This window comes from Natrix helvetica (assembly GCF_964273705.1).
Source record: "Natrix helvetica genome assembly, chromosome: 1".
Taxonomy (NCBI): domain Eukaryota; kingdom Metazoa; phylum Chordata; class Lepidosauria; order Squamata; family Natricidae; genus Natrix; species Natrix helvetica.
This window is the reverse complement of record NC_138548.1, coordinates 102054296-102076902: the sequence shown is the minus strand read 5'-3', so window position 1 is coordinate 102076902 and position 22607 is coordinate 102054296. Positions and strand designations below refer to the sequence as shown.

The window sequence follows — 22607 nt, the reverse complement described above, 5'->3', positions numbered from 1 at the left end:
TAAAGGTATTTTCAGATTGGTATTTCTCCACACAAGTAAATTATCCCAAAGAAACTTATAACTATCAGAAAACAAATCACTGAACAATAAAATCAAAAGCTAAAGTTGTCATGATTCAGATTAGCCCAAAAATACACCAGAGTTTTCACATATAGCATGAGGTAAACAACAGACAAAACTGAGTTTGTTTAATTTTACTGGCAGGGGGAACACACTTGTACCAGTAGTGTTCATGATTAATCAACATTTGTTAACAAACTGGTTAGGATTTCATAGTTGCCACTTAATTTATTTAGGCTGTCATGTCCTAACAAGACCATTTATTTGGAACAAACAGATTCAAATAAAGACAAAAAGGACTGGCCGAGGAGAGCAGCTTAGAAAAAATATACCTTTTTCTGAAATGAATATTAGTAGCTTGGGTTAGTAGTTAGGCTGTTAGTTGGAGCTCCGAGCTTGGCAGTTTGACTGAAAATGTTTCATCACCATTCAAGTAGACAATGTGTTTTGAAGTGTGCTCATCTGTCAGAACACAGGTCTTTAAATACCTTTTTATGAGATGCAAATTAGTCTGAATGTTGTTCGTTCAGATATTTCTAAGTCATGGTCTGATTTTGGACTATTGATTGGTCTACATCTCAGTAACAACAGCCAACAAACTATCAAAGAAGCTGAAACCAGACCATGACTCAGAAGCACAAGATAATAATTCTAATCCTAATCTGCATCACACAGATAGTACTTAACTACAGCCCAGCAACAACAGGCAGCCAATCAAACATCTGAAATCAGACCATGACTCAGAAATACCTGAACAAACAACATTCAGATTAATTTGCATCTCAGAAAAAGGTATTTAAAGACCTGTGCTCTGACAGATGAGCACAATTCAAAATGCACTAATGATGTCTCCTCAAATAGTAATGAAATGTTTTCAACCAAATTGCCAAGCTCTGAACTCAAACCAACAGCCTAAATACCCTTTTCTCTCAATTGTCCCATAACCCTAACACAAAAACACTGAAAATCTGACGGAATATTGTAGCAATTTCTTATTTTAAAAAAGTCATACATTTTTGAAACAAACACATCTCTCAAACTTGCAAACTAGCTTAAAGAATGCATAATAATTTATGTTAGCAGGCATAAAATGTTATGTTAGTTTTTTAGAAAACTAGTTTATATAGAGGTTAAGGTACCAGGTTGTAAATTGGCTAAGAGTTCTAGTTCTGCCTTAAGCACTAAACCAGCTTGGTGTCTTTGGGCCAGTCACTCTCTCTCAACCTTGGGAAGGAGATGACAAACCACTTTTGAAAACCTAACCCAAAAAATTACAGGGACTAGTCCAGGCAGTCACTGGGAGTCAACACTTATTCAGTGTCACATACACACAACACACAACAGCTGAACATAGCTTGCAGACCTATCTCTGACACAAAGTCCTTCTGCACATACTCAGTGAAAGCACTAAAAAGTTTTTATGTCATTAATGTACAGATACCTTGAATTTCACATCCCTATTGGGAGGTAATAACATTTAGATTCCATTACTGCAGCTGCAACAAAAAAGGCAATTTATTTTAAAGATAATTTATTTTAGTGGCAGGTACTCCTCTGTCAGAGAGAAATCCATCAGGTTCTAAAGTATCTTTGTCTGGATTGTGCCTCACATTATTAAAGGAAATCTTGATCTGCCTGCTTGCCTAAAATGACAAAATGTGAGGGAAGGGAAGGATGTTGAGACATCTTTAGAATGTGGGGGGAAAATTCCCTCGTGAGTAAAAATTCTAACTCAGTTGTAAACTTCACTTGACATTCTAACTTTGCTGCTAGAAGTAAAAACAGACTAATACCGCACAGAGAACAAATAAAATTGAAGAAATCCAATGGGGATCGTTTTTCAGTTCATATATTAGGCAGTCTTTTATCCAAGTCATTCCAAGTTAATATACAAAACAATTGCAACATTTTATCACTCATAAAAGGATGCTTCACAACCGGCTCAACCTCATGTTTATTTTATTCTGTCAGTGCTGTTAATGTCCACTTCCAGAGAATACAAGGGGACAGGTATTCCTTAGGCTCTTACAATCCCAACATTTGACACAAGAAATATAACAGGGGAAGCAAATGTAAATAGAGGCAATGAAATAATACACCATTGAGACAGTTAAATGTACGTAGTCTTAGTTACAGAGTCAGTTATGGGGAACATGACAAATAGAGGATTCTATTAAAGGCTTTATGGAAAAAAGGAGGACTTTGAAAAAGCAGAATCTCACAGAAGGCTTTAAGATGACCAGTAATATTTCAGATAGGAAAGATCACAGTTGGAATATTTTGAACAGTGTAGATTCCCTCAAGACATGGTGACCTTTGCCAGCTTCCAAATTTCCTAAAGTCCACTAGCCCCATGGGAAGGTTGATAAGCAGCATCCACAGTCTTTAAAAGAACAATTGGGTTTGGCTTTGGCATTGCTCTATTCACAACGGCTATTATGGGAGAATGGAAAATGAGAAAGATGGAGTAGAGAAATCAGCACGCTAAGTACCATTAGAAAAACATTGGAAGTCCCTATTATACTGATCCAGCCACCTTGTATGGAAGGATAATTAATTTCATAGATTTTCCATCCATTTGATTTTGTATCACTGGAACTGGACTCTCCTCTCTTTTTCTTACAAACACACTTTAATTTGTATCAAAGGCCTGTTTTGCAAAACAGATTTACATCTATTTTAACATTTGCACATGCTAAGTATTAACATGCTCAAGTAGTATTGACTTCTTTTCAAGCTTACAGCTTGGGTGCCTGATTGTTATTTTTCCCTTCTCCTTATTTGTACATAATTGCACACCATGACATATTACTTTAACTGCAACACTTTTAATATAGATAAAAGTGGGAAAATTAAAGCAAAATAAGCAAACAAGGATTACTTACAGTTCCCAATAAAATACATTTCATTATATGAAGAACACCATGACCCAGCTTCTTTCTTTGCCCACATAATTTGTATCTGAATAAAAAAAATCTTTTTGGCAACTGAAAATCACTAAATTCTGTTTTGAATCAAAATATACAAGCTCACAGTTGAACTGCAGGGTTCCTGATGCTCTCTGAACTTGTTTTCTTGCAGATGTTGTATTATCAAACTACTGTAGGTAACTTCACCAATGCCCATCATACAGTGGTGGGTTTCAAACATTTTTAGAACCTCTTCTGTAGGTGTGGCCTGCTTTGTGGAAGTGGCTTGCTGGCCATGTAACTGAGTGGGAGTGGCTTGCCAGCCATGTGACTGGGTGGGTGTGGCCAACTTGTAAAATGTGGTGAAACTCACTTAACAACGCTCTTGCTTATCAACCAAAATGTTGGCTCAGAAACTCTGGCATTTAAAGCACGCAAGTCTTAAATCTGTCAGGTTACAAGACCCTTGCACCCCTAACCCTTTAGAAAAAAACCCCAGGGGTGTTCAAACTTGACAGCTTTAAGACTTGTGGACTTCAACTCCCAGAATTCCTCCTCCAGTCATGTTGGCTCAGGAACTCTGGCATTGAAGTATGCAAGTCTTAAAGCTGTCAAGTTACAAGACCCTTGCACCCCTAACCCTTTAGAAAAACCCCCAGGGGTGTTCAAACTTGACAGCTTTAAGACTTTAAGGTTTAGATAAGATTCTTAGAGGCGGGCAGGGTGATTGGTGAGACAGCCAATCAGTGAGCGGCGGGCAGGGCAAGCGTGGTGCGGATGGGAAGCGGGAGGGAGCTGGAACTGGTTCTAAACAGCACGGTAGATTTGTGGAACCTCTTCTATAGAAAAGGTTAGAACTGGCAGGAACCCACCCCTGCCATCATATGAAAATCTCCTTTCAGATATTTTAAAATCAAACTCTGAATTTCTTTTATTTTAAAATAAAGCTATTCAGAACTCCAACAGGTAATTCATGTCAATTTCATTCATTACTGTGGATTTAAGCTGCTGACACTTGTGAATAATTTCACTTTGGTTGCCCCAATCGGCCAATTGAGGATAGTCTCCTCCTACTTCCTCTCAATCCATGGATTCCCTTCCATATATATAGATGAACTACTTTTAAATGGAAACCAAAAATATTTTCACTTTTACATGAGAATGTAAAAAAGGCACAGACTAGGTTCACAGAACACTAACTCCATCTGAGGGATTGCCTCTCTCCTATTACCTCTATATCAGGTCCAGCTGAAGCAGTATGCTATGGGCCCTGTCAGCCAAGGAGTGCCATCTCATTGGGTTCAGAAGAGAATCTTTCCTGTCACAGCTCCCTCATTCTGGAACATCATCCCTCTGGAGAGGAAAGTGGTCCCACGCATTTGGTTTTTCACAAAGCCCTAAAAACATGGTTTTGCCAACAGGCATGAGCAGTGTGGAAGGGCCTGTGAAGTGGCTGTATTGTCTGTTATACATAGGTGTGCTCACTTTGATTGTGAATTTTGCAGTAAGGTTTTGTGATTCACATTGTTTTTTATTTTTTAAATTGTACTGTTTGCTGTTTTTATATTGTTTTTAATTGTTCATGATCTGCCTAGAGTCATATAGTGAGATGGGCCACTGTTCTGAACCCCCTTCTCGTATACCAAAGCACCCCGAAACAAGGTCTCTGCAAGATGTTTTATTTACACACAGTTTAAACCTTGGCAGCAATCCAGATACAGATAACACTTTGGCAACAATCCAGACTGCCGAGGTACGACACAGATCTGAGAGCGTCTCCAACTCTAATAATAAGTTGATTCCTGCAAAACAACTTTCGGAAAGTCCCTCCTTAAATAGCCTTGAGAGGAGGTTGATTATGATAACCTGAGTCCAATCATCTCTTGTAAATGCATAGCTGTTCTCTACGTCTATCAGCTCTCCATTGCCGGGCATCCAGAAACCACTCCCTTGTCTCCTCCCCACTGCTCCAAGGCATGAGTCAGGAGCACACTCCCTTTGGCTTTCACCACTGCTCCATGCCTCAGGCGCCTCCTGGTGGCCAACCAGCCTCTCTGATCCCTGCTCGGAGTCAGAACCCCGTCCAGGGTCCTCCACATCCTCCAGAGCTGACTCATGGGGACCCTCGCTGTCGGAATCTGGTGGCAGCTCCAACAGCTCCTGCTGGGCCACAACAAGCCACTATGTACATTTGATTAATAAATAAGCAAATTAAAATTTAAAAATCTTATTAGCAGGGTTGACACAAGCAACTCACCACACTGATATTCTTACTAATAATCTAATTCCATGGTATTCGTTTTTCCCCCCAATTTTTTTTATCAGTTCTCTATTTTTCTGGCGGTTTTTTTTTCTTTTTAAGTATTAATATATAATACTTTGCCTAAAGCCACTTTGGTAACTGAATGGCCTACAAACTAATTACATGCTTAAACAAGCGTGCTAATCCAAAACGTTACTCAGTGCATCATGGCTTTACATGATAAAGTGAATCCATCCATAGCATCTACTCAATGTAGAGTTTCTCAATCTCTCAATCTCAATCAAGTCATAAGGCCAAGAGGAGGTAACAAGAAACGTTGAGTGTGTGGGGCAGTGTCACGATTATTTGGGCTTATTTTTTCCCCTCAGCTGCTTTTTCCACTTTCTGTTCTTCTCATTATTTTGCTGACGGAACAAGGAACAGCAGCGATGGTGGCAGCAGAGTCACAAAGAAGAGGTAAATCAGGGTTTGGGATTTTATTCCATAATGTACACAGGCCTAATAGCTCTATCCAAGCAAAGCAGAGAGCAAGTTCTGACCTGATTCCAGGCAAGGGAATATGCAATGTGATTCAAAATGTTAACTGCAATGATTAACTAGCTGTATCAACCTTCTTTTGCACTGCACAGAAGAACCAAAGCTGGATCAGCCTCAAGGGCAAGACATCTTCAATGACTTGGAAATTTAGGAAAACAAACGGAAAACAGTTTTTTTTTAAAAACAGTTCTACATTATTTTACAATACTCTACTGCACTGATTCAATAAGCACAACTTTGGTGGAGAAGCTGCTATTCCGACCTTTGGTTAACCCTGATATTTCTGCCTTCAAAAAGGTAGAGGTATTTTTTTAAAGCATTGCAATGAAATCCATGGCAAGGAAAATGCATCATGATGAATCTAACACTCATTCATTCATTCATTCATTCATTCAATTCAATTCATTCATTCATTCATTCATTCATTCATTGCTAGTTTGATAAAGTGGTTAAGACCAGGCTAGGAACCGGTTATAATCCTGCTTTAGGCATAAAAACTGGCTGGGTGACTTTGAGCCAGTCATTCTCTCTCAGCCCACACACATCACAGGGTTGTTGTTGTTGTGGGGAAAATAGGAAGAAGATGGAGTATTATGTGTGTTTGCCACATTTAGTTATTTATAAAAAAAATAAAGGGTGAATACAAATAACGTTCCTGCTATGTTCATAGACTTTTGTTCCACAATGAAGCAGATGCGGGTGTTTTGACAATTCCTTATTCTAACCTATGGATAATTTAAAACAAAGTATTGAAAGGTCATTGACTCATTCTTAAATATCAAAGTGCTTTCTCCAAATCTCATATCCTTAATCTGATTTAAATGAAGTCCAATTCAACTTGCATAAATGCCCACTGAAAAATCTTGTCAATAACCCTTTAAGTTAGATACACAAACATACCAAAACAAAAACCAAACCAACACAGCTCACCTATCAATTCCCTAGATCAGTTCCCCCTAAATCACTGCTCTTCAGGTGAATTCCCAACCACCGCATTGGAAAGGTACCATTTTACTGGCTCCTCTAGAGAGCTATAGATAGGTTGCTATCTCTCAGCTTTAACTCTAATAACACCATGGAAATCAAAGCCCAAATCTTATAGCCTCCACCCTACAAATAGCAAGACTGAAGTACCTAGTCTCTAGATGGATCTGTACAGCGCCTTAAACAGAACCCAACCAAACATGATTTTGTATTTTGTGTGAACCTAGTTATTCTTGTTTTCAAGTTCAATGGTGTGGCACAACCAAGCCCACTGTACTTTATTTAGTAAACCACTTTTTTAGCAAGTGGTCGCCTACAGTTATAATTACCGTATTTAACAAATTCACAGTAAAAACTTGCAGTATTGGAAGATCATCCACTTAGTCACACTATAATGTTATCTCTCTTGATTTAATTTTTTAAAAAATTATATACAGCTAATTAATTTTAACAATTCCCTCTTAAGAAGACACATTTTAAACGAACTTTAGGCAAAAGGAATTTAAGCAGTTATCAGATGTCATGTCTGAATTCCAGCCCAAGCTTGTCTAGTCATTAGTTAATCCACATTCTGAAATCTAAGCCAAAAGCAACACGACTATTGCTTTGAAAGCTGCAGTTATCCATTCCATATTTATTTAGGGCTAATCTCAATAAAGAGACATTTTATATTTTCCTACATTTTCAATAGCACATACCTTATAGTGCCATTATGCCATTATGCAACACACACACACACACACACACACACACACACACACATTCATATTTGTTTAATAAATAAATGAAGATCAGGGCAGTTCTAAGGCTATGGCTGGAACTCTCAGTTTTGTTGTTAAGAGATTCTTTAACATCTGAGAGGTTGAGCTGAACATCTTACATGCAAAGCATTTTTTCTATCATGGAGTCTGCCCCAATCTTTGCAGAAACAAGGTATCAAAAATCATGACTTCAACTTGTACTGCTGAATAAAGGCCCCGCCAACAGTGGCAGAAAACTTTAGGATGTCACCAAAACTTTCATTAACTTGGCTTCTTCTGGGAAAGCCTGGGAAAACTAAGGAATGAATTCTACTTTTAAAAAGCTGTAACCAGAATACAAACATCGTACTTACAGTGGGCTTAACATTTTAGTAGTACAAGTTCTATAACAAGATCCATATTCCAGGATTCCTGGGGGGGGGGGAGGATTTAGAACTGATATTGCTCTACCTTCTGAAAAAGAAATACCTTTGCTCAGGTAAAGCCAGTAAATAGACAGAAGGGAAGAAGTCTACATTGTATTTACATTCATATTACACCAAGGAACTAGAAGGACTTTGGAAAGCCTCCTTTATACATAGAAATCTTCTAATGAATGTGTGCTGTGTATGCCTTTAATATGTTTCCACTGAAGCTCATGCTTTTAACTGGAGCACTCTGTTAGACTGGCAAAATTGATTTAAGAGAAAAGGAATCTGTTTAGCAGCTGTAGCAAACTAGCTGAGTTCTGTCTGGATGGATGGAGGAGTTTTGAATACTGCAGGACCTCATCCATCCCAAGAGATTTGTAACCGAAGTTATCAAACATTCTTATTTTTCATAGACCGTTTTTCCCCTTAGATATCACAATTCCAAAAATAAGAATAGAGCTGTCCATTGTGGTTGCCTTATGGACAAACTCTGCACATATCTAATAACGTGGAGAATGTGGTCTCTTTATCTGATTAAAAACTGTGCAAAATATGGAGAAATCAAAGCAGTGTGGAATCTGAAAATGTGCCAAGGGCTTCCCCTCCAGGAAATTCATTAAAAAAAATATGGGGAAAAGGGAAGACAGAAATATTTTAGCCCCCACTTGGCCATGAGCCCTTAAAACATTTGGAAAGCATGTGGTCCTCTCCCATCTCCATCAGAGGGTAAATAAAGACAATATATCATGCCTTCTGTAACTAATAACATATTAGGAAGTAAAAAGGAGGAGAAGGGTCCAGAACCACATCTGGCAAGGAAATGATGCTTCCTATTCTTCCCCAGCATCCCTTTCTAAAGCAGAAGCAGTCAAATGCCATTACCCAGATTGAGAATAATATCAGATCCTCTTCCCAAACCATTCTCCTCCCAATCAGAGGAAACAAAACGACATGCAATCTATATATACAAAGGCAATTAACACAACTAGGCCAGGGGTTTAGGAGCAGAGATGGAGATGAAGAGAGGAGGGGAGTGAACAGGGCACATTAAAAAAGCCATAGCACACTGTGCTATGAAAACTAAAATCAGATGCTTAATCCCATGCCAAGATCTTTCCAGAGAAGATCTCCCGAGGTCTCTTCGGCGGAGCAACTTGAACAGACTCGAAAGCCGGTTTGTTACACCGATGGACGCAGTGAGAGCCCAACCCACCCGCTCAGGAGATGCCGTTCCTCGGGTTAAATCATCCACCGGGATCGGACTTCTGGCCGAGCCAAGAGGCTCCCTACATCCTCTTCCCTCCCTCGGGCGAAACGGCCAGCTGTCAAGCGCCAGATTACCCACAGCCACCGGCAGAGCTTCTGGCTGGGAAGCATCAGCCGCTTCTTCGCAATCGCCGGTTCTCACGGAAAGGCGGGAAATGGAGGGACACACACACACACACACACACACACACACACACACACTCGAACCGCCTCCTCCAGGAATTGCCTGTCGCTCGTTCGGTCCCCCAAAAGGCTTCAAGGCAACCGGGATTCCCTTCGATCCTCAGAACTAACGGCGGCCAGATTATCGAGCCACACGGAGGAAGGAAACTGGCAAGCGGTGGGCGCTGCCCCCACCGCCTCAGCTTCTCGCTCCCGCCAGCCAAGCAGCGGCTTAGCCGGCGGCACCCAGCGACTTAGCTGAAAGGGAAAGCAGCCAGGAAGCAGGAGCCTTCGCCCGAGCAAGGAGAGCCCTTCCTAACAAAGCTCCCGATTCTTCTCCTCAACGAATTTCTCTTCCTCTTTAACTATCCGCTCCTTTTCCCCTCCCCTCCCCTCCCCTCCCGCGCATCCTCCCCTCGGACCAGAGTCCACCATCCCGCCTGTGGCAGCAGGAATGTGACCTCAAAACACCCATGTTCCAAATAAACGGAACCTGTGCAACGCTTGGGTTTTTTTAAGCGGGGGGTTGTTAGGGAGTAAGAGAGAGACTTGGAAAATGGGGGAGACGCTCTGTCGAAGGAGAGAAACGGGACTGCGGAAGCGAGGGAGTACCTTGGATGTGCTGCTTGATGACACTTTCCAAGTGGTCCAGCCTCTCTATAATCCTTAGGGTGTCTCCTTTGTCTTCCTCTAACTTTTTCTCCGAGATCGGCTCCTGAACTTTCATGGAAACCGTGGCAATGTAGTTGGTGACCCAGCCCACGTAGAGCAAGCAGATGATGTTAGTCATCCCGCTGAGAATCACGCATGTGGACACTAAAGTTTTGGTTTTCCTGCTGCAAACCATTCTGAGATCCCTCCATATAGCTCCGACAAAACCTGGGGCTCCGGTAGAAGAAGCGGGTGGGAGAAGAGCAACGGCAGCAAAAAGAAAAAAAGAAAAGAAAAAGTCAATAAATAGTTGCGTAATTCACACCCTTCTCTCGCTTTCTGCAAAAAAAGGAAGCCGGTCGAGTCTCAAGTCAGCGAATTTCCATCAAAATCGCGACCTGTTTCACAGGCAAGGAACATTTTCTCCCCCGCCCAAAAGCAAAGGTGAAGGCGAGAGCTGGATTCGTTTTGCTGGGATCTTCCCGGCTGTAAACCAATCCAAGAAAAAAACCAAAGGAAAGAAGCAGAAACTTTTGTCTCCAAAGCTTTGTCCGCTCCAAGGCTCGGCTGCTTCCCTTGGCCAGCCCCACTCCAGAGCGCGCACGGGAGAGAGATGCGGAGTCAGGTGCCCAAGTCTTGCAAAAACTTTCTTCTCCGCCGTGCCGCCTCGCACAGCTCACAGCAGCCACCGCTCCTTAAGCCTCCCCTTAGAAGCCGCAAGCAGGCGAGTCGGGCGTGTATGGGGGCGGATTGACAAGCCTCTTATCCAATAATGAGAAGGAGCTGGTCCAGAGTTTCGCGGCATCGCCAAGCTGTTGGCCAACGGGGGACTTTGGGGGGCGGGGGAGAGCTTCATTGGAGGCCCACCTGCTCGCTGGTCCGGCTTTCTCTAGCCGTCAGGCTCCCGTTCGGCGAGTGTGTTTGTGTTTGTCTAGGTCGGCGGCTCCGGGGAAGCTCGACTCGGGGTGGAGGGGGGCGGATCTCCAGGCGAAGTACAAGGAGGCAGCGAAAATTGCGTGGTAAGTTCCACAGGTAAAGCTAATTTATCACGTCTGGATTTCCTTCCATATTCTTCCCTCTTTTATCCCTCGTTGTTCTGTTGCTATTATATTATCAGCCGCCCGCAATACTGTGATCGATTCTATAAGGTGGCTCAAAGGTGTTTTTTTTTTTTTCAAGAGGCAACTGGACTTTCTGGGTTTTCTTTGAAGACGTTTTTGCTTCTCATCCAAGAGGCTTCTTCAGCTCCAGACGACCTGGATGACTGAGAATCCCTATTCTGTAAGGTGTTTCAAAGCTTTTCCTTGCATTGGTCTAGTAGTCGATTATGAACGGTCAAAGAGACCCTGGCTGGTTCAAATTCAGCCACTGCCTGCCTTCCTCCTGTAAAGGCTTGGTCGCTTGATTCCCAAATATTCACTAGAGGGGTCTTCAGTGTTAAAAGCTTAGCAATATCTTATAAAGTCACTGGAGAAAAGATTTTAATGGGAGCTGTCTTAGCCTGCTGTTTTATTGTAATAAAAAAGGAGAAAGTATTTTTGGATTCATTCCCCTGCCAGGCCGTTATACGTGCCTGTGTTCTGTAATGTTCCATTTTACATGTATGGAATTAAGGTTGCTGAGCCTTCCTGAAATATATAACTGAATGTAACCTAACCTATGCATCGCCTATAGTGTAATAAGGTAAAATGGAGCCAGACCCAGAAATTGTAGTCAGGGTTCCCTTTCACTTGCTCTGGAATGACAACAATGCTGGCGAGGAGTTTTGGCAGTGAGCCCAGATAAGGCAAGGAGCCAGGCATATCCTGGGGCAGTCTCATCTGTTGCAGATGCCTTTCCTACTAGAGCCGCCCATGAGACCCAACACACGTTACCTGCTGCTTGAAGTTCATGGATGATGTGTGGTTTGTGTTCGTTTCCCTTCCCCAAGGCAGAGGTTCTGTGCTATGTATCCTTCCAACAGTTGAGGATGAGATCGCTGACGTCTCCTTTTATCCCTGGACTTCAAACAATAATGACTGGAGCAGCTTTATCTGCAGCCCCAGCCATGAAATTGTCCCTGGGAGACAAATAGTTCTCTATGCCATATTCACAGGTGGCCCCTTCCCATGGGCTTCTGGATATTTTAACTGTATGCTCCCTTCCAACTTCTTCCTCCTCTCCTCCTTTCCTCTCTTTGGAGCAGTTCTCATCTACCTGACACAGAGTGGGCCCTGGAGGAGGATTCTGCTGCGGTGCACGATACTCCGTAGAATTGCTGTGCTGCTGTAAGATCTTCATGTGGTTACAGCCTGGCATGCTTTTTTGTCTTGTGTCACACCAGCTTCATGGGCCATAAATGCTACTGAACTGCGAGGAATAGGAAGAGGATGAAGAGCAATGGAAGTAGGTGGGAAATGCTGGGCCAAGGATTTACCTCATTCTGGTAAGCCTAAGGGGATCAACGGTATAGGGTTTCCTGCCTAGGCAGGGGGTTGGACTAGAAGACCTCCAAGGTCCCTTCCAACTCTACTATTGTATTGTATTGTATCATTTGCCAGAGTTCCACTGATGGGGTTGAACCTTACAGAAAGTACCATATGGGCACCAGCAGTTACCACTTTCTTACTGTTCTCATGGCAACCTGCTGACTGTGCCAGAATTAGGGACAAGCTAAGCAACTTACAGTTTAGGGTCTCATTGGGGTCTCATAGTCCAAAAGGGCCTTTCAAAATTTCAGTTTTCTTTTCACTTGTTATAGTTTCATTATCATTTCATAACCCAATGTGTCCATTAATTAAGCTATTCTGTATGGCTCACATGATCCTCGTTAATTAACATATGCTTTGTTTCTGTCTACACTTGTACCTTCTATTCACAGAAGGTCTTTCCCTAATATATTGTGGATTTAAAAAAAAAATTATTGCCATTCTTGCCATGTTCAGTTGTTACATTTGCTAGGCAGAATCTCTAGAGTTAAATCGCTGTTAGCTCTTTCCAAACAAAACTGTTAAGGTTTCTCAAAGCTTAGCCTTCTCCTGTTTTAAAACTGGCCTTGTCAGCCAGTCCTTCCATTTCTTCCTTTAGTAGTGGTTCAACCCACATCTATTTCATCCAAGCTTCATGGAGAGTGAGGAGACAGGAGAGTAATAGCATCTCTGAAGCTGCTCTGGTGGGCCAGTCAGATATGCTATGGTGGACCAGCCAGATCAGTAGGGTTGAGCTGTGCTTCTATTAGCACCAACACATAACCACTGACACAACCCAGCTATAATGTTGGCCTGCTCCAAATACCTTTCCAGCTCTCCTTGAAAAAACAGTCACACCTACAGGGTACCTGGGTATTGGCAGGATGCCAACAGCTGAGCCATGTCATGATGAGGCATAGTCCCTTTTGGTGCTAGTTTCTCAACTATCCAAAAACTCTTCTCCATAGCAACAGCCTCTTTTTGCTGTTGTATTCACCAGATACAATATTAGTTATGGGGAGTAGATGTACATTCAAGATATATTCAAGTCTCTGGTACAGGACATGCTTGTTTATGATTGTTATCTCATGAAACCACCCAAGTTTAGGATACGAATGGATACCTACCAAAAGTAGACTTTTATAGATTTTCTAGACCGTTCCCCTCATCTAACCCATGTTTTTTTATGGTAGTACCTTCAGAGAGAACATCGCCTGTCTTCAGGCAAGTAGTTCTGGCACAGATTGTGAGCAGCCTAAACATCAGTACAATTTCTACTTCCCTTTCTTTCAGAGATTGATAGCCATTGGGATCAGCCAATACACAGCACCATTAACTGACCAAATGCACTCTTTTTCCATAACTCTCTAACTCCCCTACAAAATAAATCCTGCATTGTTTAAACCGACTGGGTGTAAGATGTTCTGCACATGTAGCCACTTGCCTTTTCAATAAATATACCTTAAGCATGAAAGATAGGTAAAGCTCTGGTTTCATTTCCATCCAAGTGGAATGACCACCATTACTGTTTGGGAAGAGAGAAGAAGAAATAATGACAGCCCACCTTCTGAAGCCAAAGACAGCAGCTTTTGCATTGCTGACCTACCATCTGGAGAAGGCATTCATGGCTGGGCTTTATTGGCTAGCGATGCCGCTGCTTAGCACAGCATGGCTTAGTTCACGACTGTGGTGGAATCCTTGAGAGAGAGTGTGTAATTGACTGTGGTAATAGCTCCCTGTGTTCCCACCACATTGATTTATGGACTGCACACAGGGTGTCAGGATTTGTTGCAATGCCTGGTATAAGATCTGATATAGGTGTACACTGAATTTTACACCAGTTAGTTTCCCAATTGAGGGAGTAGATTCAGACTGGGATTATGATCACAAATTGCTGTAACATTGTTTTGTCTGAAGTGATGTAGGGTTTCCTGCCTAAGCAGGGGGTTGGACTAGAAGACCACCAAGGTCCCTTCCAATTCTGTTATTCTATTCTGATCCACGATTGGGACAAAGAGCTGAAGGTATATACACTGTTATCTCATCATATATGAAAGTAAGAGCTGGGCCCATGGTATATAATAGGCTTCCTTGAACATCAGCACTGCTGCCATCCAAGCATAGTTAGCTTGATAAACCATGATTAAAACCATATGCTGTTTATGATTTTGTTTAAAACAGTACACTCATAGAATTGTACTTTGCAATACAATGTAGTGATTATAATCTGTTTTATGATAACTTTGAATGAAATATTAGTTAAATGATTAAAAACTGTATTTTGTATACCCTGTTTCCCTGAAAATAAGACCTCCCTGGAACATAAGCCCAATTGGGCTTTTGAGCACATGCACTAAAATAAGCCCTCCCTGAAATATTGCAACACAGCAGCAGCTATAAGGTGACCACCCTCACCACCTTCTGACCTCAAAAATAATAAGACTTCCCAAAAAATAAGGCCAAGTGCTTATTTCAGGGGTCAAAAGAAAATAAGACCATGTCTTATTTTCTGGGAAACACGGTATAATAGAAGTCAAATGTGAAAGAAATGGAAACTACATGACTCAAATCTTAAGCCCAATGTTTGTTTTTCTATTCAGCAATAATTTAGAAACTCCAGCTGGTACATACATATTAAGCTTATATGCTTCCTCTTGTTATTGTACTAAGAAAGGGTAAGTCAAGTAACCAAACAGAGTTTAAAGTGTTGGCCCAGAGAGGATACAATTTGTCCAGCAAATCTGGAAGCAACAGATACACTAATGAAGAAACACTAAAGAAGTTGCCTGGAGAAAGAATACACATGGAGAAACTTCCATGTGCGTGTCTTACTGAATTTATCATACATAATTGTATAAAAATAAGAGAACCTTTGAGAACCTCAGATTTTAACAGAAAAGTTTCACAAAATGAACATCAGAATGAACATGCCTTTATTTTATTTGACTTACTTACAGTTTTTAAGCATACCATGAGCAATAAAATTATGGTATTTTTCTGATAAGTGTCTCTGAAATCTTAACTTAGGAAGAGTCTCTTGTAACCATTGAACGTTTCTAGGTACAAAAATGCATCTATGGACACAGAAAATGTATTGTAACTAAAGAACATAGACAACATCTGAATAAAGCAACATTGTCTTTGAAAGTTATTTCTGGTTCTCTTTTTTGCTAAGTTATGTTTTTTGGCCAATGCCGTTTCCCAGACTTGGAATAAATATTGGTTCAAAGAGAGATGAACTTTACTTTCCCAGTGGTTTCTTAGAGAAAATCTGGCAGCTAATACTATAATGACTTATTTTCTTGTGTGGCAATCCAACCTTCTGTTAAGTTTGTAAGTTACATGACTCACTGAATTTGATTCCGGTTCTCAAGTCTGTTTAAAAGCTTCAGAGCAAAGCACACTATGTATGTAAAGCAGGAATAGCTATAATGTCAGGGTTCCAAGTGATAGATCCATCGCAAGGAAAAAATCTGAGGCAGGTGAATTCCTCAAGAATAGCTTTATTGGAAATATCATACTGGCACATATCTGGTGAAAACCAACTCTGAGGGGCCTCTTGGTTTTCACCTAATTAAAGTAAAGCTTTTTCCCTCAGCCCCAAACAATCAGTCACATGGCCCAATCAATGCAGAGTCTGCTGGTCAGGTGACATCACTCCTCCTTCCTCCGGCCAGCTGTGAGAACGCCCTTGGTTCCCAAGAGAAAGTATTTTGTTTTGACTACACAAGCCCAGCTATCTCTAATCCCCCCCCTCCCTATCCCTCGCTGCACAGTGGCAGCACTGAAGCTCTAAGATGGCTCCAGACAGATCAGCTTCAGGGTTGGCATATATTTTCGCTAACGAGATTTCATTAAAATAAACTTCAATGTGCTGTTTCAAACCAGGGCATTCTGGTATGTCTTCACACGCCCACATATTGCAAACCTTAGCTGAAAGAGAGAGATCCTCCTTCATGTGCAAAGGATCCAAAGCTCAAATCATTATATCCTGTGGGTAAGGTTGCAGGGGGAGTCTCCCTTATCCAAATATTACACAGTAACTCTTAGGGGCAGAGACAACATTCTACTACATGGTGTCAATGACACAATATCTAGGAATGGAAAACACACAGCCTTATTAATCTATTGAAGTAGATATGCTACTTCAGTTCTATTGAAAATGTACTTCAAGACAGTACAGAAGAGTCTGGCTGGAGTTAAAATACAGCACCCAATACAGCCCTGGTTTCAGTTTTGGGACATTTTATCCTGCCTACAACCCTGCATCTTACGATATTCAAAATATAAGTAGTGCACCTTGACCAGAGGTGGGTTGCTGTCAGTTCGGCCCGGTTCGGCCAAACCAGTATTGGAATTCAGGCCTGGGTTGCAGAACCGGCAGTGACCCAGGCCTGCCACGCCCCCAAACCAGTTCCCTTGCTGCCGCTTGGCTGCCGCCATTTTGGATTTTAGTGACTGCGTGTGCGCAGTTCAAGGTAAATTTTTCTGCCCATTCACACAAAACAATTTACATTGAACTGTGTGCGCATGCACAGGTTGCGTGCAGGTTGTGAACCAGTAGTAATGCTGGCAGCAACCGACCCCTGACCTTGACCCAACCATAGTCTATTAGCATGGTGGTGAGGAGGAAGGGGCAACAGCTCCTCTGGATCTTGGGGTTTTCTGGATTTGGTTTTGATTTTCCAAGTGGTATGAACCAGTCCGGAAGTGAAGGCCACAAAAGCCACTCCAATAGAACCAGCGATTGCTGAACTTGGTCATAATCAAGTGTGTTTACTCCTTTCCCCAGTGTTCATAATTCATATGTAAGCAGTGTATCAAAGGCAAAGTAGACAATGAACCTCTCACTTTGTTCATCAGCTCTAAGTGTATTTGGGAGTCAACCTGATACCATTAACTGCTTTTTTCAGAATTCCTTACAAATTCATGTGTCCCTGGCAAACATAAGACATAAAAATGATTATAAAAGCAGTAGCTATTGAAATAAAAACAAAGATTCCATGTATCTATAGATCAGTGGTGAGTTCCGGATCCCGTTGCAATCGGTATGGTGCAATGGGGCCCGGCATCTACCACATAAATGTGTGCAGCACACGTACACACATGCGCAGCATGCACATGCATCCTTACCTCCTGCGATGCTGCACGATGCTCCAGCTGGGGACCGTACGCACGTGCGCAGAAGCGCCGAAGAGCTCAAATACAGGTAAGGAGGGTGGGTGGGCCCTCTGGAGTACCGTACCGGAATGGTACCCAGTGCTCCCGGCAGGCACCGGTACGCCCGTACGGGGGGGGGGGGGTACCACCTGCAACCCACCACTGCTATAAATACTGTAGATACCATGACCTGGATAATAATAATAAGTTTGAATTTATTAGCCGCTCCCTTTCCAAGTAGGACTCGGGGCGGCGTACAATGGGGCATATAAAACACAAAAAATATATAAAACACATAGGCGTACATACAGAACATACATACAGATACACAAACACGGACTCGGAGGAGGTAAACAATTTACATCATATAAACAGTTAAAAGACCCGCATTAAAATACCCCAATTGTAAAAACCCGATATAAAATTAAGATTTAACGTTTAAAATACAATTTAAAAACAGTTAGGAGGAATAAGAATAATTACGATTGACTAAGAATCTCTCTAAATATATAATTACCAAATGTCTATGGTAATAATTAACAATGTCAGAGTCACCCCAAGCGTGGCACAACATGACCATCCAAGGTCCATAGAAAACATCACTTCCCAAATTCTGATCTCTTGTTTTCTATCCTTGAGGCAACACAGCACATTTGGCCACAGAGATTTCATAGACCAATCCCTACCCACAGTTAAATATACATGGCACACAAAGAAACAGAGATGGACATGAAGCAAAATTAAAAACATCAGCAGGTCATCACTAACTACCTTTTGTTTAACTACACGTAGAGTGGCTCTACTGTTGAAAGGTTAAGTCACCAGGCAGATAAAATTCAGCCAGGTGATTCTCAGCCATCATGCAATGAAGCCATGGTCAGGCATTCAATCTGAAATCCTTTATTCTGGCATTGTGTTTTTTTCAACATGGTCCTAAAATGCTTTGCAATTATAGCAAATATAAATGATAAAATGATAGAATAATGTGAAGCATGTTTAAAAAAAGAGTTAGGAAGGATTAACCTTCAAATAGGGAGGCACAAAAAGTTCCAAAATAGAATAACAAAAATCCGAGATACCTGCTTGTCTAGAAACAATTTTGCTATTGTGGGAAACTCGTGTGGGTGGGCTGTTGGAATGCAAAGGCAATGGGCCAGAAAAACAGATGTGCACACTTGAATGTCAAGGTTATAACTTGACATTGCACACCACAGCCTTGAAGCTGAAAACTGGAAAATGAGGAATTAAAATCCTTTTAAGTTGTGCTCAACTTGTTATCCCTAGACAACAACCCAGTGGCATGTTCGAACCGGTTCTACAAAAGCTCCCAGAATATTGTGCTCTGCATCAGTACTTGAGTTGGTTACATTGCCACAAAAAATGAATGCAGTTCAAACATCTGGGTAATATGATATGGTGTGACCTGCACATTCACAGTTGTTGTGTAGGATCAAGCATGAAGGGCATGTCATTTAATGGGGTGAAAATTAATTGTTGCATTTTTTTTTCAGTGGGGGGCTAAAAATATGTGTTTTTACACCAAGAATTCAAATCTGTGGTTATTTTTGCAATTTTACAATATTCAGCTTGATATGGTAAATCCACATCTGATCATATATTCCCGAAAAGTCTCTTCTAACCCAAATACTATTAACTTTGTCTTCTCAAAATTACACCTTGTGTCAGCCTCTGTTTTGCTTGCTATGCTTGCTTGCTATCAGCTGCCATAGGAACGGGGGGGGGGGGATGCATAGTATTGGGGAAGGGAATTATATTGTACTGGAGGAGTTTTGTTCTCACCATCTTCTGTGCATGCTGATGGCTGATGTTTGGACTTGGTCAAGGCCAACCGTTTCGCATACCAACTTGATGAGGCTGTTTGAAGATGCATCCCACATGACACCTTAGGGAGTTGCAGATTGGACAATGGGTTGGGGAATTGTGGGGAGGGTGCTAGGTAAAAGTTTGATATGTGCATGTTCCCGCCTTTCTGGCTCAGATCTTGCTTTCCTTTTGCTGTTTTCACTTCATATCTAGTAAAAGTACTTTATCTCTTTAAAATGAAGTTGAGGTTTTCCTTTCTTGGATATTGAAGGAGGCATGCTTGACACCTTGTGCTATAAAAATTAAAGATATTTTTCTGCATGAATCATATCTAGCTAAGCAAAAATAAATAAATAAACATGTGATCATAAACAGGGGGGGGTTGTCCCTGAGTGTATTTTTTTCTTTTCCCCCCTTTGTATATAAAAGAGAAAAGAATGTACACAGAATATAAGATGTTCTGAATCACATTACATTTTGGTCAAAAGCATGAATAAACTACATTCATTGTTCATATATCCCATGTGGTTGCAACTAGATTTACAGAAACTAATTGTTAAAACTAGTCTGCACAGAACAGAAAACAGTGAATGTTTCAGATAAAACAATATGCCTTTCAAGAGGATTTGATTTTCAATACATACTATAGCGTATGGGCAAGATTAAAATCATTTTGCTACATGAATGATATGCCGAGTCTGTCATAACTGAAAAAAGAATAAAAACCATCCCCCAAAGCTGATAAGCTGATGACTACTGCAAATTGGACCACTATGAATTATTCAGATGGTAGAATTAGGCTGTTTGAAAAAGTAGCTCTGTAGAATTATAAGAATGCATAAATACCATTAGATGAATTTTTAATACTGCATGTTATTATTTTTATGCATTTTAATATGTGTGTATGTGTGTGGTGGACCTTTTGTTCTTCATATTATTACTATTATTTTTTTGCAATAACTGTACTAGACGCAATCCAGTGGTGGGTTCCTACCGGTTCGCACCGGATCGCGCGAACCGGTTGAAGATCGAACCCGGAAGTAACAGGACCCGGAAGTAACCGGGAACCGGCACCGGTCCTGTCACTTTATCCCCCTTGCCATCCCAACGGAGCTCGCTCGCTCCCCCGCCCGTCCGCACTAAGCTAGCTAGCCGAGCTAGCCGCTCATTGATTGGCTGGAGTTCAGCCAATCAGTGAGCGGGCTGGAGGCGACCCGTTTAAAAGCGGGTTGTCCTCCATTTCAAAACTCCCTTCTCTTTGCTGGGAGCTTGCTGCTTCCTTCAGGTAAGTAACTAAGCGCGAGGGGGGGCGGGAGGCTAGCTTCGGCGAGGAAAGGCCTCTAGGCCTTCCCTCGCTGAAGCGGCGGGCTGGCGTGGGCCGTGCGGGCGGTGGGCAGCTAGCTTCGCCCGGGAAAGGCCACTGGGCCTTTCCGGGACGAAGCGCCGGGGTCGCGTGGAACGCGCGGCCGCCGGGAAGCTAGCTTCGCCCGGGAAAGGCCGCTGGGCCTTTCCGGGACGAAGCGCCGGCGTCGCGTGGAACGCGCGGCCGCCGGGAAGCTAGCTTCGCCCGGGAAAGGCCGCTGGGCCTTTCCGGGACGAAGCGCCGGCGTTGCGTGGAACGCGCAGCCGCCGGGAAGCTAGCTTCGCCCTGGAAAGGCCGCTGGGCCTTTCCGGGACGAAGCGCCGGGGTCGCGTGGAACGCGCGCCTGCCGGGAAGCTAGCTTCGCCCGGGAAAGGCCGCTGGGCCTTTCCGGGACGAAGCGCCGGCGTCGCGTGGGACGCGCGACCGCCGGGAAGCTAGCTCAGCCCAAGAGAGGCCCCTGGGCCTTTCCGGGGCGAAGCACCGGCGTCGCGTGGGACGCGCGACCGCCGGGAAGCTAGCTTAGCCCAGGAGAGGCCCCTGGGCCTTTCCGGGACAAAGCACCAGGCTGGCGTGGGCGGCAAGCCACCCTCCCCTCTCCAGCCTCGCCTGGCTGGCTAAGCCCTAAGAGTCTTAAACAGTCTTACCTGTCCTCCTGCCTCTCTGCCTGTCTGCTGCCTGTTGCATCGGAGAGCTGCTGATTCTGCCTGCTGGTAAGTAACCTGGTTTTTTTTCTTTTATTTTTTTAATGTATTTTAAAATAATATTTTATTTATTGTGCATAGAATTTTTAAAAATATTTTTACTTAAAAGTATTGAGTGTAGAATATTTTAAAATGGTTTACTTCAATTTATTGTGTATGGATTCTTTTTTAAAATTGTCTCAGACTATTTTAAAAAAGATTCTATCCAAAATAAATTAAAATAAACTATTTTAAAATATTCTATACTCAATACTTTAAAATGTATTGTGTATAGAATTGTTTTAAATTGTTTTATTGTAATTTATTGTGTATTGAATGTTTTTAATGGTTTCATTTTAAATTATTGTGTGTGGAGTAGTTTGAAATGGTACAGTATAAATTATTGCTGGTGGAATAATGGTTACAGTTGGTACAATACCTTAAAATAGTTATAGTATAAATTATTGCTGGTGGAATACTTAACAATGGTTTTTAAGGATTTTTTTATTTATAGAATATCTTTTTTAAATTATTGTTTGGGAATTTTTATGTTTTAATTGTTTATAAAATATATTTACTACAAGAAATATTATTCCTTTTTGCAAATGTTTTCTTTGTGGTGCAATATGTTGCTTAAAAGTGTTCAGACCAGGTTTATATATCTCAAAGTGGGTGCTTTTCTATGGGCAGGCCAGGTTGGTGCAAGGCAGCTTTGCCAGATTTTGTGTGTTTCTATGTGATACCTGGTTGTTTAGGTAATTGTGAGGTGGTTGCTGGTTCTGTGAGCTTCCTGGCACTGTCCTTTATAATTTCCCACAATGCCTTGATGGTTTTTATTCCAGTGGCTTTGTCTTTCCTGTCCTTAGGGTTAGGGGGAAAAAAAACACTGGTTTCATTTGCAGTCTTTGGGGGGGGGGACAAAAAGGAGAAAGAGGGAGGAGGTGGGGGAAAGTGGGATCCTTGCTGCTTTCTGAGCTTGGTGGGTTTTTTTACAGACATTTCACTACCAAACTAGGTAACATCATCAGTGCTAGATGGGGTTGTGGGGAAAGGAGGAGGAGGAGAAGTCGAAGGACAAAAAGGAAAAAGATAAGGAGGGAGAGGACTGTGGGGTCCTTTGGTGTTCTCTG

The 22607-nt window shown here is 42.0% G+C and overlaps 1 protein-coding gene and 1 long non-coding RNA gene across 5 annotated transcripts in view; one reads left to right on the top strand and one right to left on the bottom strand.

The window, feature by feature from the left end:
- Positions 1–10684, bottom strand: part of GALNT18 (polypeptide N-acetylgalactosaminyltransferase 18) — a 351837-nt gene extending 341153 nt beyond the window's left edge. For both annotated transcript variants that reach the window (XM_081945638.1, XM_081945639.1), the window contains exon 1: positions 9965–10684. In XM_081945638.1, coding sequence (XP_081801764.1) covers positions 9965–10199 — 235 coding nt within the window. In that variant the 5' untranslated portion in view covers positions 10200–10684. The remainder of the gene's footprint in view (positions 1–9964) is intronic.
- Positions 10685–10902: 218 nt separating this feature from the next.
- LOC309397439 lies at positions 10903–15601 on the top strand. 3 transcript variants are annotated; one of them, XR_014176258.1, is made up of 3 exons: positions 10903–11022; positions 11183–11284; positions 12189–15601. It is a non-coding gene; the product is annotated as an uncharacterized lncRNA (long non-coding RNA). The 3 variants fall into 3 exon arrangements; XR_014176259.1 differs by having other exon boundaries at positions 11183–11289; XR_014176260.1 differs by having other exon boundaries at positions 11183–15601.
- Positions 15602–22607: the final 7006 nt, after the last annotated feature.